General features: G+C 40.1%; 1 protein-coding gene across 1 annotated transcript in view; it reads left to right on the top strand.

Moving 5' to 3' along the window:
• Positions 1 to 16,326, top strand: part of LOC123749292 (macrophage mannose receptor 1-like) — a 236,043-nt gene that overhangs the window by 192,504 nt on the left and 27,213 nt on the right. The window contains exon 26 of the mRNA XM_069311889.1: positions 14,248 to 14,396. Coding sequence (XP_069167990.1) covers positions 14,248 to 14,396 — 149 coding nt within the window. The remainder of the gene's footprint in view (positions 1 to 14,247; positions 14,397 to 16,326) is intronic.

Raw genomic sequence — 16,326 nt, forward strand, 5'->3', positions numbered from 1 at the left:
GATAATTTGTAACATTTTCCCAACCTAAACGTTTCACGGGTTATTAGTTCTCTGTAAATTCGCTTACATATTGGTAAGTTTGCAAGTTTGTTCGTGCTGCGCTCCTACACTAATTAAGCAGAAACGAAAGAAAAACAACTCAAACAAATTGATGCAAGTATTATCACTAACTCTTAGTGCAGAAAACATGGTATTAAGAAGGTTTTCTTGGCAAACCTTTAAGCGCAAGTATAGTGGACCAGTGGTCCTAGTGAATTTGTAATTACTGAAGTTGCTTGATGACTTCATAGAATTACTAAATTCAGGAAATGCCAGTGGCATTGAGTGCTAGATTCTCTAGCCTAACATTATTAATTACCTAGGGAGTACTAGATTCTCTAGCCCAACATTATAATTTACCTAGGAAGACTGAGTGTGGTCAATTACTACTTGTCGAGAATAATTCTAGGTCTGCAGTGAATTCAATAGTTTGGTCGCTGTGACTTGTACTTGTTTGAGTACGGACCATTGGTTTTCACTGAGAGCTATGAAACATCTCGGCGAGTATCAATTGCACTATATTCAATCTGAGTTTATTACTCAGCTGCGTTTCTCTTTTTAGCTTGCTGCTGGAGAATTGATTTACTGCTGACTAATTTATTATTATTGGCAGGTTTAGGCTTGTTCACATTCAGAACGTTACCAGTAAGTAAGTAGCCACCTGCAGATTGGAGCATATTCATTCCCAATCGTTTAACATATCCAGTTATGAACTGGCAATAGTAGTCGGCTCCTACTAGTACATCTACATTGTTAAGGCGGTCAGACGTTAACTTGTAGTCAGCCAAATTAATTTCACGTTCCTGCAGGAAGTGGGCTGTGTACCCCAGACCCTTAATATTTAAGTCTAAAGGTATTTGATCTACAACAATGGCTTGGACAGCCTTGGTATGACTACCTAGTCGTACAAGCGGTTGAACTACTGAGTATTCATGGGTTCCTCGATTTATCATGGACCCTGACAAGTTTAATTTTACCTGTCCTATTGGTTGTAAATTAAGTGCCTCTGCTGCCCTTTGAGTAATGAAAGTTCTCTGGGAACCTTGATCAAATAGTCCACGTGTGGTGATCTTGGTTCCTCTGTTCTTCACTTGAAGTTGGGCAGTAGGCAAAGCAGCATCCACTTGAGATGCTTGTGAAGTTACGCTGTACACATCTCGCACCTTGCAGCACTGTGCTGGTGTAGATTCTCTACGTCCTATTCTAGGGTTGACATAATTAGTCCTAACTAATTTGCACAGTGCAGCATGATGCTTGCCCCTTCTACACCTATTGCAGGTGTTCAGTGGGGTTTCACAGCTGTTAACATTATGTGGTTTGAGACACCTAGTACATTTGTGTAACTGTTTGAGTCGTCTGACTCTTGTGTCTCTATTAGGATAATTAGTACATTTGTACAGAGAATGTATTTGATTGCAAAACAAGCACATTCCCCATCCTACAGATCGTTTAGAGGTTACCGGTTTAGGTAAAACAGTATTTGCAGGTTGTGATGGTTTTGCTGTTTGCATTTGCTTGTTATTTATTCTCTTGTGAGTACTTGGTGTACTCTGAGGAACCATTAATAGGCTCTTGGGAGTGCTCTTTGGACTATTAGGTCTCTTAGGAGTACCTGTGGGGCTCTTAGGCCTCACTGATGAATCAGTGTTTGACTGATTGTTATTACATTGATTATTAGCACCTTTATTACCTAGTGACAGTGTCACTTTAGGAGTTTCAGGTAAGGAAACTGATGTAGGTACAGTTTTGGTACATTCAGATTTAGTATTAATTGCTTGGTCTGCTGTATGATTGCTCATATTACGCAAACCTGTAAATATATCCTGCATTGACAGGGTATTACCATTCTGGCATACATATAATTTATTAAGTGTGTCACCAGACAATTTTCTCTGGATGATAATTTTAGTCATCCACTCAGTAGTTGGGTGATCCACCTCTTTACTGAAAGAATTTATCAGTGACTCAAGCTGAAAACTAAAGGCTTGTAAAGAGTCAACTGATTGCTCTGGTGAAGATAAATTTAATAATTGGTGCACAAGGTTTATAATAGTCTTCTCATTGTTAGCACTTACTTTAGAAGGCTGTTGTGAGCAATTGTGACCATTACTTGTGTTGCTTAAGGCTTCTTGCTTAGCCTCAGCTTTGATTACAGCTTCGACTGCTGCTGCAGCATTAGCTTTATCATTTTCTGGTTCAGATTCACTGATTATTGCAGCTTCACTTGTTTCATCTGCAGCTTCACTTGTTTCTCTGGGTTCTGGTGATAAGCTAGTTAATTCAGTAGCCTTATGTATTGAACTTATAGAATCCAGGGAACATTGAGAAGAGTGGTCTGAAATTTGATCAGACTCTGTAAACAAATCATCACATGAAGCTGTATTAGATGAGAGGTTAGAAAATGAAGGTTGAACTTCAGTTGTGGATCCTGTGTAGTGATCAGTATTGATTAGAGGATTCTCCTCGTCTTGAGGTAGTTCAGGTATTTCATCTGAACTGAGTGTTGACTCAGGGGTAGGTCTATTAATGATCGGCTCCATCCACTCGGGAATATCTTGTCTCGCAAGCCTCTCCTTATATTGGTCTAACCTGGTTTGAACGTAATGTTCATAGTTATCAAGATCAGATTCTGTTAGACGTAAGTGGTCTGAGACAGTATGACCGACTTGGAGTAAATTCCTGTGGGACTCGATTACAGTCTTTACATGATCATATTTTTGGATGGCGTTCCTTATGGAACTTGCTAGTCTATAGACGTCACCTGGGTCAGTTTCTACACAGAGATGACATTTCATAAGCAGTTTTTCTAGGGGACGTTGAAGAGCTGTCAAGAATCTTGCATTCCTTTCTAAAGGATTCATTCTTGCGGTAAATGGAGCCTGATAGGGCTTATGTAGCTAGTGGTATAGCTATGGTGTCTGCTCCTTGATGTAGAGCAGGTATAAGTATTGACAGCCTGGTATTTCTTGAGGCTGGTTGTAATTTACCTCATTTAGAGGTTAGCTACCTACCTAATAATAAGCAACTAAGATTTGAGTGGTACCTTGGTCTCACTACAGGTGTTCCTCAGCTTAGCTCTTCTAAATCAGCCTCGGATGGGTAGTGGACTTACACTAACACTCAAAGACATACATAGAAATATGCAATAAAATAATTACACAATAAATGGTTAATCCCACCCTTGATAGGGTCAGCACAAAAGAATAATATATGTGTCACTAACTAGCTCAAGCCTAGTCGTGAGAATTTCTACTTAAGAAACTACAACTATATTTAGTCTGTGCTTGTGCCAAATTCAACACAATCACAGCCTAAATTGCTACCTAATAAAGGTTGGCAAAGATTATATTATGGTGCAGTAATGTGCAAATAATTGTGCTGTGTTTTTTTTTTTTTTTGGATTTTATATAATATACACTTGTATAATTATGTGTATAAGAAATTAAATGAACACAAAGGAATTAATTGTGTTTGGCAAGTATTCTACTGCCGTAAATATTACCTAACTCCTAAATGTACTCATAATTGTGGAATAAAATGTTATCAGGGTTAGTAATGATTAACTAGTATGAGATCAGTAATTTATATTAGTATACTGGATCCCTAAATGTTAATGATCCACTGACTTGAGGAAATCAGTAATTATAACATGGATTCAGGCTATAATGGACAGTCTGCTGACAGCCATACATTGAAACATTGGTATAGCCTAAATGGTTAACACTTAATTGGTGTTAGTGATTAATATAAGGTTATGAGCTGTTGCTCTTGGTGACCTAAAGATTCTACTTCAGTATGAAGTGTAGGTCTAAATGTTGTGGGTAATTGGCTATGACCCACTAAAGCTACCTTATACATGAGGTGAAAGTAGCAATATGTTAGTGTGATCTAGACTAACTGATGTGTTACACTGTTAGTTTACACAGTTAATTAAATAGATAGTCTAGCTTCTATCACACAAGGATTAGTTATTAATGATTAATATTTTAATTATAAATTTAATGCCTATCCGGTTCGATAAGGACCATAATGTGGGACATTTGGGGCTTGAATCTAATTATTTAAATATTAATGTAGTAAATTAAATTACGAAGGACCACCCGCTTTTATAGTAAAGAGGGAAACTGAGAAATTATGATCATTTGATAATTCCTAGATGAACCAGTAACTATGGATAAAATACTAGAGAATATGATCATAGAAATAATTAATGGGCTGTATAATTAAATGAATCAAACCCGCAAACACCTACATTGGGGGGTTATTACTGGAACTCAGTACGTCCAGGAACTAGTGTGGTTCGTTCACTAATCCAAGATATAATAAGCTAATCCTATGAATTATTGTGAAATCAATGTCATTATCATTAATGGGAACATAGATTATGAATATAATAATGATAATCATAATAAACACATGTCAATCCAAAAAACAGAGTTCTGCATGTAAATAATTCCAGATAATTATTAAAGGAACACAAAGGAATCTTAGCTTAATGACGATTCTTTAAAGTAAGTCACGACGCTTCCTCTGATTCTCCTGGACTCGGCTGGATGACGATTAGGATTCGATTAACATGGGAGAGGACAGCTAGGAGAATTCTTCTCACGTGCTGCAAAACAAATATTTACAGTAGAAACTAATTAAACTACTGAATTTCTATGTCCAAGAAATTAATGTTAATAGTAGATAAGGGATAATGACCTGTAGTTTGGTGTTGGTATGCGTCGTCACGACAAATCACCCAGCTACTATTCTACACCCTATCAGATGCATCAAATAAGGATAAGATACTTAGCTAATATGGGCACTGTGTAAGTTTTAAGATTGCCGAAATTCGCGTCCCAGGCTCTGGCTTCACCTATCCTGGATAATGGCGCGCTTCACTGGCCGGTCATGTGGAATCACAAAGAACCAGATTTGATAGGTTCCTTATATGACACTGACACCAGTTGAAGATATTGTCTGCAAGGCCTTTCACGCCTCACAGTGGCGACTTTCTTCGGGAGAATGGATAGCGTTTACCCTGATAGCTGGGTAATGGCGTCTCCTCGTGAGCACGACGTGAACAGGTCCGCTCGAGAGCATCTCAACACGTGCACTGGCTTGCTCTCCTTCCCTGCTCCGCGTCTCGCGTTCATTAGACAAGTTATTATCATGAATATTAGTATTTCTCGCAGTTGTGCTTGAAATGTTCGAGACAGGACGGGTTTATTATTTAGAAGAGTTAAATATTATTATTTGCCAGTTCAGTGATAGTAAACATATAATGGGGAGGAATTAATGTCTCTCCATGGCATTCACTTGTGACGTTAATTTTTATTACTAGATAACTGCTATGACTCTTGTGGGAACCGACCTGTGAGATTTATATTTATTTAATTTATATGAATTTATATTTACGTTAATTTATATACTTCGATAGCAATTTGTATGATGTTAAGTGGACTGTATTTCTGCAATAATCTGTTAATATCACAAATCGATCCTCTACACATTAGGGGGGGTTTATATTAATTTATATATATGCAGCCAATCAATCTACAGTAATAGACTACATACATTGAAGAGGCTCCTTATCTTATAGTACAGCAGGTTAGTCCACTGGGTATAACTAGGGTGTAGACTCCAAATTATCCTCTTTGAGGTAGCTTCCATCACCCAGTAACTGGTGCACAAAGTCTTGCTTCCTCGTCTTGACCTGTCAAAAGGGCGCTAGCTGTAAAGCCAGAATCCTATATATGACAAGTATTTCAGAGAAAACACTGTACATGGAACAATGAAGACCTGGCTTAATTACCTTTAGTTTGAGGCTATCTCGTGCTCTAACCGGCTAACCCAACCCAATGACATTAATGGCCACTAATGATAGATAATGGGTTTCGAAAAGAACACTTAACTTTATTTGTTGACAGCGTGTTGATAATGGTACACCTTTGGTTTCCATAACACTACGTCCAAGTAAAATTAACAGGAGCCGTATTTGGTCCCGTGTGCCTCTGGTCTAGTATAAACAATGGCTGCCCTCCCTCACCCTGACGCCTAGCTTACATTGTCCAGATGTCAATAAGTGATAGAAGGGTCACATTTACTCTACTTTAATATTGATAATTAAGTTAATTTATATGAGATGTTTTTATGATGGTAAAGTCCAAAGACTAATGTATTTAAGAATAATTCCCACCATAATAGGTGGTGAATTATAATAGTATGTGGTGATGATATCCCGTTTTCTATAGACGGTAATTCCACTACAAGTTACGTTTTCTATGGGTAACTTGTTGGTCATACAGCAATTATTATCTGTCTGTATGTTATATTAAATGGTGTCGGATTTTCCGACATAATTCCCCAGGGGCTGCTCACGGGTCGAAGTCCTAATTAGAACAGACGAACACCGATACTCCTCCTTCGAATTATTAGATTAATTTGATGTTAGTAGTTAGTAATCACACATTTGTGCGTCTGTTCGTACAGGACGGATGTCCCGTACTAGAGTTGCAGGGGTTAGAAGTCTAATGCGATTTCATTTCCCTGTTATCTCTTGAAAGGCTAATATTCAAGCCTTATTACATATTATTTAACCCAGAAGACTGAATGTGATCAAGTACTACAGTCAAATATGATTCAGGGACTGCAGAGAGATCAGTGACATTAGATATAACTTGAAGTTTGTTCAGGTAACTAGTCACTGATATATAAACACTGAGGCCCATGGAATACATCTTGATTAAATAATAAATGTATCAAATCAGTCATCAGATTTATTGGTGTTTAATTTAGTTAATTCATTCATAAGATTGAATAGCTCATCATTAAAGTAATGTATGGTTCTGAGACTGCAGTGGGTTCAGTGACATTGGTCGCAGTGACTTGTAGCTGTTTTAGGCTACTGTTCACTGATTTGCCACTGAGGCCTCATGAACTCATCTTCAGCTTCAAATGATGATACTAACATCAACTTCTGTTGGTATAGTCAGCTGTAATCTCCTTCGTATAATGCTACTGGAGAAATATAATCAGCTGACAAATTTAGATTTCTACTGGTATTGTTTATCTGCAGGCATAGGTCTCCTCAGGCTTGATACTGGGCCTGAGAGTAATTTACCTCCTGCAGAGTTTAACATGGTTATACCCTGATATTTAGTAGGGCTACCGATGAATTGATGACAATAGTCTGTCCCTACAAGGAGACCGAAGTCGGTGAGGTGATCAGACTTAATATTATCTGCCAATTTTATTCCTCTATTTCTCAGGAATTTGGCTGTTGCTCTCAGACCTTGAACTTGTAGGTCTACTGGTATTTTGTCCACCACAATGGCTTGTACTCGACAGACGTACCTGCCTAAACGTACTGATGGTTGTACCACCTGGTAGACTTGAGGTCCTGCATCTGTTACAAACCCTGAGATGTTGAATGACATCTGGGCTACAGGCCTTAATTGTAGTTCATCTGCCAGCTTTTTAGTGATATATGTTCTCTGGGATCCTTGGTCAAACAACCCACGGGTATGGACCTTGGCCCTCTTATTCAGGATGGTAATTTGGGCAGTAGGCAAAGTCGTATTACCTTTAGACTTTGCCGATTGGACACTCTTCGTTTGTTGCACCTTGCAGTACTGTACTGTGGTGGGAATGCTATCTTCCACCTTGGGGTTTGGAGACGTTGTTTTGGTGTCTCTGCACAATGCTGCATGGTGCTGACCTTTGTTACACCTATTACAGGTGTGTAATTGGGTATCATAGTCCTTGATGTTATGTTTCCTGAGGCACCTCGTGCAATGTTGCAAATCTTTGAGTCGCTCAACACGGGCGTCACTATCAGGAAAATTAGGGCAGTGGTACATTGAATGTTTCTCATTGCAGAACAAACATGTTCCATAGCTTCCAGTACCCTTTGGTGTCACGTTCTTGGGTGACACAGTAACTATAGGCTTGGAGGGTCCCACTGCATATACGCCCACACTGCCACTGTTCCACTTTGGTGTTGAATTATATTGTCTAGATTGATTTGGAGTACCTTTGGTACTCTGTGGTTTACTATTATTGGTTTCTGAGGGTTTACTTGGTGGTTTTAATTTGTCATGTGTTCGTAATTGATGAACTACTGACTTTAAACCTTCAGATATTTCATTCATAGATAAGATGCTTTTATTGTAATGAGCACTCATTTGTCTCAATATATCCCTAGGTATTTTCTCCTGGACAATTATTTTCAAGACCCACTCAGCCCCGTTTGTATCTGCTGTCAGGCTGAGGGCATTGATCAATGATTCTACCTCCAGCTTGAAGACTTGGAGTGAATCAGCTGAAGCCTCCGGTGGGGGTAAATGCAACAGCTCATGAACTAAATGTGATGTTCTTACTTCTGGATCAGCATAATTATCCTTGAGGAGTTTTACTGCCAGATCATAGCCGTCATTAGTTAATCTCAGATGGGATACTACTGTTTTAGCCTCACCTGATAATTGGCCTTGCAAATAAGAGAATTTACTACTCTTTGGTAAAGATTGTTTTAAGTCTACAAGGTCAACGAATTTGTTCCAAAATTCGTCCCAATCTTCCTCATCTTTTCCTGAGAAAGTGGGTAAATTAATTGGAGGGAGTCGAGCTTCTGCTTGACTCGTATTAGTTGCAACTGTTGTTGTTGTTGCTGTTGCCTTGTTCTGGGCGATTAATTTGACATAAGGCTGTAACGTGGCCTGAGTGTGATCTTCATAATTCGCAAGATCAACCATAATGTCGTCTATTTCTGTTTCTGATAAATTGGTGTTGGCAAGTTCAGCCACATATGTTGCTATTTGACATTTGATTTGCTCAAACTTACCTGCAGCTACTTGATAATAGCTTTCCAGGTCAGCATAATCAACTTGAGATTGTTGTGACAAATCTTCACATTTCTTGATCTGTCTTGTTAAGTGGCCTTTAAGACCTGCAAGGGTTCTTTTCATTCTCCCTGCATTATCCATACTGGCTAGTTGGTGAAGCCTTGTGGTACTTGTACTTGGGCTGCTCATAATACTGAACAAGGACTAATGGTAGCCTAGGGTAAATTCTGCACTCACTAGGCAATAATCCTACCTCTACTAGAGGTTAGCACTTAAAATTAATACACATTATATATATACAATCATACACACTAATGATTTGAGTGATAAACCAGTGTCACTGGAAGTACCTTTCGGTTAGCTCTTCTATATCATCCTAGGATGGTAGAGACACTAATTAATCACTCAAAGGTGTAATGATCATAAGTAATTTATTATATATACACAACTCAACTCGAGTTGATAAAAATTACACCCAAAATATGGTCTGGACCATTCATTAATGGTGTTAGGTTGATCAATATAGTACAACTGACTATGGTAATAATGGGACTAGGATGAACGATAATAGTTCAACTAGTCAGTGTTAATATCCTACCCTGTTGTGGGTTTGCAATTAGTAAATATTATACTGTGATCACTAGTGCAATATATATTAAATGATTCTCTATTTTGGAGAAATAATATACACAATTATTGATAATAGCCTCTTAATTAGCCTCTATGAAACTTCTAATATTATCTAGAAGTATTAAATATTATTAGTGACCTCGCGAAATAAACTCCACAAAATTCTTAGATAATCTCTCGCGAAATTTAACACCACGAAATCCGTGAACAATCACGCGACACCACAGCCACTACTTTGGCTGGCTTCAATATTAGCGCTGTCATTTCACAGAATAACACGCCACCAAATATCTGTGGGTGTGCATGAAACCGCTGATGAGGCTGAACTCAGTTGAGGGGGGCTCCTGAACTGGCTTGAGGCAACGCTGCCGTCTTTGACTGGCTGGCCTTGTTTAAATCACACTGCATTAGTTTATTTGATGAATCCACTGGTTAACTGGTTCATCCGGTACTAAGATGACCAAATGTGGGTTCAAAGGACCGAATATTCCGTCATCCGGTTCGAAGATGACCAAATAATGTGGGAACCGACCTGTGAGATTTATATTTATTTAATTTATATGAATTTATATTTACGTTAATTTATATACTTCGATAGCAATTTGTATGATGTTAAGTGGACTGTATTTCTGCAATAATCTCACAAATCGATCCTCTACACATTAGGGGGGTTTATATTAATTTATATATATGCAGCCAATCAAACTACAGTAATAGACTACATACATTAAAGAGGTTCCTTATCTTATAGTACAGCAGGTTAGTCCACCAGGTATAACTAGGGTGTAGACACCAAATTATCCTCTTTGAGGTAGCTTCCATCACCCAGTAACTGGTGCACAAAGTCTTGCTTCCTCGTCTTGACCTGTCAAAAGGGCGCTAGCTGTAAAGCCAGAATCCTATATATGACAAGTATTTCAGAGAAAACACTGTACATGGAACAATGAAGACCTGGCTTAATTACCTTTAGTTTGAGGCTATCTCGTGCTCTAACCGGCTAACCCTACCCAATGACATTAATGGCCACTAATGATAGATAATGGGTTTCGGAAAGAACACTTAACTTGATTTGTTGACAGCGTGTTGATAATGGTACACCTTTGGTTTCCATAACACTACGTCCAAGTAAAATTAACAGGAGCCGTATTTGGTCCCGTGTGCCTCTGGTCTAGTATAAACAATGGCTGCCCTCCCTCACCCTGACGCCTAGCTTACATTGTCCAGATGTCAATAAGTGATAGAAGGGTCACATTTACTCTACTTTAATATTGATAATTAAGTTAATTTATATGAGATGTTTTTATGATGGTAAAGTCCAAAGACTAATGTATTTAAGAATAATTCCCACCATAATATGTGTTGAATTATAATAGTATGTGGTGATGATATCCTGTTTTCTATAGACGGTAATTCCATTACAAGTTACGTTTTCTATGGGTAACTTGTTGGTAATACAGCAATTATTATCTGTCTGTATGTTATATTAAATGGTGTCGGATTTTCCGACAACTCTAACGCTCTATTCGGCTTTTAGTTGGAGATCAATTTATCTGTAATTAATTATCACACAGAACACCTTGGTTATAGAGAATCGAATTCAATTCTCAGATACATTGGATATAATGTGTTTATTGTAATGAAATCTGACGCAATACTGGCGTCGGGTGACGTGAGAATTCTAGCCTATTGCACAGATGAAATTATTAGTACATGTGAATTCTACATTGTGTTAATTTTACTTACTACAATAATTAGTAGAATTAGTAATAAATAATGAGAATACAACAGTGTTGTATTCGGTGTTGGAAATTTCCAACAATAACAGTGGATGACAAAGTTTATAGGTGTGGATGACAAAGTATATGGGAGCGCATGAGAAAGTATATTAGGAGTGGATGAGAAAATATATAGTTGATGAGAAAGTATATACGAGTGGATGACAAAGTATACAGGAGTGGATGACTATTACAAACCGCTATGCAGTCTACTCTACTGCCTTTGAGCACCTGGGACCAACACCGCGCAGAAACAAGGACTGATTCGACGAAAACGATGAGAAGATATAGGCACTGCTGCCAGAAACAAACATCACCTGCTCTGTGCACATCACAATGCCCCTACATTGTGGTGTGCCCGAAGAATGGTGCGAAGGAATCTCCGTGAGGTGCAGGAGGGATGGTTTTGCACCAAGCGGTTCTAAGATGCTCTGCAAGGTATATACGGACGACAGTCCTCTAGCTCCGCATCCCTACTCAGTACAGACGGGACTCAACTGTTGACAGAAGAAGGAAATCTTGGACAGACGGGTTGAACACTTTGACCAGATCCTCAATCGCCCTGGCGCAATCAACGATGAGGCCATTGCTCGTCTCCCTCAGGTATGTATTAACCAGGACCCTGACACCCCTCCCACAGATGTCAGGAAGGCCATCAAACAGCTTTCCTGTGGTAAAGCGCCAGGATCAGATGCAATCTCTGCTGAAGTGTACAAAACAGGAGACTCAGCCATGATGCTGGCACTGACAAAGCTCGTCCAGTCCTTGTGTAATGAAGGGGAGGTCCCACAACAGTTAAAAGATCCCAGCATAGTTCACATGTACAAGAAGAAAGGCAACCGGCAGTCTTGCCGAGGTATTTCACTCTTGTCCATCGCTAGGAAGATCCTGGCTCGTATCCTGCTCAACCGTCTCATTCAACACCTTGAGCAGGGTCTCCTCCCAGAAAGCCAATAGGGCTTCCGCGCAGAATTTGGAACTGTCGATTTGTTATTTGCTGGACGCCAGATCCAAGAAAAAGGCCAAGAGCATCATAGTGACTTCTTCATGACCTTCGACCCGACCAAGGCCTTCAATACGGTCAGCAGAGATGGCTTGTGGAAGGTAATGGATAAATTTGGCTGTCCAGGCAAATTCACCACGTTTGTCGCGCAGTTATGATGACGAAAGTACTGGACGATGGAGACGAGTCAGAAGCCTTCCTGGTGACAAACTGTGTGCAGCAGGACTGTGTTCTCGCCCCAACACTCTTCAGCATGGTATTCTCGGCCATGCTAACTGATGTCTTCAGTGATTGCCAGGACGGAATGCCCATCAGATACAGGACTGACGATGGACTGTTCAACCTCAGGCGCCTACAGGCCATTACAAAAGTGAAGGAAGCTGTCATAAGAAACTTCCTGTTCGCTGATGACTGTGCCCTCAACGCCAGCACAGTAAATGATGCAGCACGAAATGGATTGCTTCTCACGAGCATACGACAACTTCGGTCTCATCATCAGCACTAAAAAGACCGAAGTCAATGTTCTTAATCTGTTAATGTGGAGTCTCTTAATGTGGAGTCAATGTTCACCAATGTGCCAGCGGATGAGACCATTAGAATGATGGGCAGAGTTTATCGGGATCCAGGTTTGTACTCCCCTTGACAGCCCTGAAGGCACACTCAAGAGGCTCCTTGAAGTATGTACCAAAGAGGCACCCTTCCTGAGTCATGATGGGTGCATGTATAAGCATGTAGACGGAGTCGCTACGGGGTTCCCTCTTGGTGTCTTATTTGCTAATTTTTACGTGGGTACCGTCGAACAGAAAGTCCTTGTTTTCATGGGCCTAAAGCTCACTGTATACTGTAGATATGTAGACAACAAATTCCTGCAGGTGCCTGATATTGAGCACTTGCTGCAGCTTAAGGATGCACTGAACGAAGCTCAGTGCTAAAGTTCACTTACGAGATTGAGAGTAGAGTTGGACAACCTTTTCTAGATGTAATATCATCGGAAAGGAATGGAGGCTTTAACACTGCAGTCATTCTGACTGCTGTCATTCTAAATGCTGCTCTATTCACATTCAAAGTGCTTTCATTCTAAGTATTGTCACCCTGTCATTCTAAGTGCAGTCATGCTGTCATTTTAAGTGCTGTCATACGATCATTCTGTCATTCTAAATACTGTTATTCTAGGTGCTGTCATTCTAAATACTTGAATTGTAAGTGCTAGCATTCTATCAATCGAAGTGATGTTGTGCTGTCATTCAAATTGCTTTCATTTTAAGTGCTGTCGTTCTGTTATTCTAAGTGCTATCATGCTGATATTCTAAATGCTGTCATGCTATCATTCTAAGTTCTGTTATGAAGGCACTCTATGAAGCTGTCATTCTAAGTTCTCTCATGCTGACACTCTATGATGCTGTTATGCTGACATTCTAATTTCTTTCATGCCAGGGGGATCTATAATGACACAGAGATTGGACAACACAACAATACTCCTCAAATGATAGAACGTTTCGCAACTATGTGATTACAAGTATCAATATGTAGTAACAGAACCCCAGTATAACACTTTTTATACATAATATTATAGTCTGGGAAAAAATAATGCTGAATACCACACTTAAATCTAGGCCTAGTATAGCACGTATGCACTATATTAGGCCTTTGCGTGGATTAAGCTTAGGATGTATTTGGTCTAGGTTATTTTAGCTAATGTCTCATTAGCAACATAAATATAAAAAACATATCCGGAGTGTCCAAATACAATATTACAAAGGTTAACTTTCTGTGTGTTCATCACTACACACTGGTACGTCCCACCATATACTTTCATATTAGGGTGAGTTGAGAGTTTGCGTTTTACAGTGATTTTTCATTAGTATTGGAAACATCATTTTCATATGCACTTTAATGATCTAATGATCCCACTAAATCGTTACTACAAATACTTTCACATTAGGATGGGTTGAAATAACAATATTTTTTTCAGATTTCAATTCAGAGCCTTCTTGTACATATATTCACATGTATGCTGAAGGAAAATGGGAACGTGATAACTGTAACATACTTAATAATTACGTCTGCAAGAAGCCTCAGGAAGCCACACCCATCACTCCCTCCCAGACCGGCTGCTATGAGGTAAGAACACTAATGGAATACATTATATGTGATGGAATATAGAGGATTTTGTTTAGATTTTTATGAAACAGTAGAATGAATCATTAGTTGTGATGCGTGAATTGTCTGGCCTATGGTAATCCAGAGTTGTGATAATCCAGGGTTGTGATCAGTCAGTAAAGAGATCAGCCAGTGTAGTGATCAGCGAGAGGAAAGATCAGACAGTGTAGTGAGCAACCAGAGTAGTGAGCAACCAGTGTACTGATCAACCAGTGTAGTGAGCAACCAGAGTAGTGAGCAACCAGTGTAGTGATCAACCAGTGTAGTGAGCAACCAGAGAAGTGAGCAACCAGTGTAGTGATCAACCAGTGTAGTGATCAACCAGAGTAGTGAGCAACCAGTGTAGTGAGCAACCAGAGTAGTGATCAGCCAGTGTAATGATCAGCCAGTGTAGTGATCAACCAGAGTAGTGAACAGTCAGTGTAGTAATCAGCCAGTGTAGTGATCAGTCAGTGTAGTGATCAGCCAGTAAAGTGATCAACCAGTGTACTGATCAGTCAGTGTAGTGATTAGCCAGTGTAGTGATCAGCCAGTGTAAAGATATACCAGTGTAGAGATCAGCCAGTGTAGCGATCAACCAGAGTAGAGATCAGTCAGTGTAGTTTTAAACCAGTGTAGTGATCAGCCAGTGTAGTGATCAACCAGTGTAGAGATCAGCCAGTGTAGTGATCAGCCTGTGTGGTGTCAGCCAGTGTAGTGATCAGACAGTGAAGTGATCAGCCAGTGTAGCGACCAGCCAGTGTAGAGATGAGCCAGTGTAGTGATCTGCCAGTGTAGAGATCAGCCAGTGTAGAGATCAGCCAGTGTAGAGATCAGCCAGTTTAGAGATCAGCCAGTGTAGTGAGCAGCCAGTGTAGTGATCAGCCAGTGGAGAGATCAGCCAGTGTAGAGATCAGCCAGTGTAGAGATCAGCCAATGTAGTGAACAACCAGTGCAAAGATCAGCCAGTGTAGAGATTAGCCAGTGTAGTGAGCAGCCAGTGTAGTGATCAGCCAGTGTAGCGATCAACCAGTGTAGATATCAGCCAGTCTAGAGATCAGCCAGTGTAGTGAGCAGCGAGTGTAAAGATCAGCCAGTGTAGTGATCAACTAGTATAGTGATCAACCAGTGAAGAGATCAGCCAATGTAGAGATCAGCCAGTGAAGTGATCAGCGAGTGTAGTGATCAACTAGTGTAGTGATCAACCAGTGTAGAGATCAGCCAGCGTAGAGATCAGCCAGTGTAGTGATCAACCAGTGTAGTGATTAGCCAGTGTAGTGATCAGGCAGCGTAGAGATAAGCCAGTCTAATGATCAGCCAGTGAAGTGATCAGCCAGTGTAGTGATCAGCCAATGTAGTGATCAACCAGAGAAGTGATCAACCAGTGTCATGATCGGCCAGTATAGTGAACACAAAGTGTAGAGATCAGCCAGTGTAGAGATCAGCCAGTGTAGAGATCAGCAAGTGTAGTGATCAGCCAGTATAGGTATCAACCAGAGTAGAGATCAGCCAGGGTAGTGATCAGCGAGGGGAAGGATCAGGCAGTGTATTGATCAACCAGAGTAGTGATCAGCCAGTGTAATGATCAGCCAGTGTAGTGATCAGCCAGTGTAGTGATCAGGCGGTGTAGGGATTAGACAGTGTAGTGATAAACCAGAGCAGTGATCAGTCAGTGTAATGATCAGCCAGTGTAGTTGTCAACCAGAGTAGAGATCAGCCAGTGTATTGATCAACTAGTGTAGTGATCAGCCAGTGTAGAGATCAGCCAGTGTAGAGATCAGCCAGTGTAGGGATCAGCAAGTGTAGTGATCAGCAAGTGTAGTGATCAGCGAGTGTAGAGATCAGCCAGTGTAGTGATCAGACAGTGAAGTGATCAGCCAGTGTAGAGATCAGCCAGTATAGGGATCAGCCA

This window comes from Procambarus clarkii, chromosome 70, assembly GCF_040958095.1.
Source record: "Procambarus clarkii isolate CNS0578487 chromosome 70, FALCON_Pclarkii_2.0, whole genome shotgun sequence".
Lineage (NCBI taxonomy): Eukaryota > Metazoa > Arthropoda > Malacostraca > Decapoda > Cambaridae > Procambarus > Procambarus clarkii.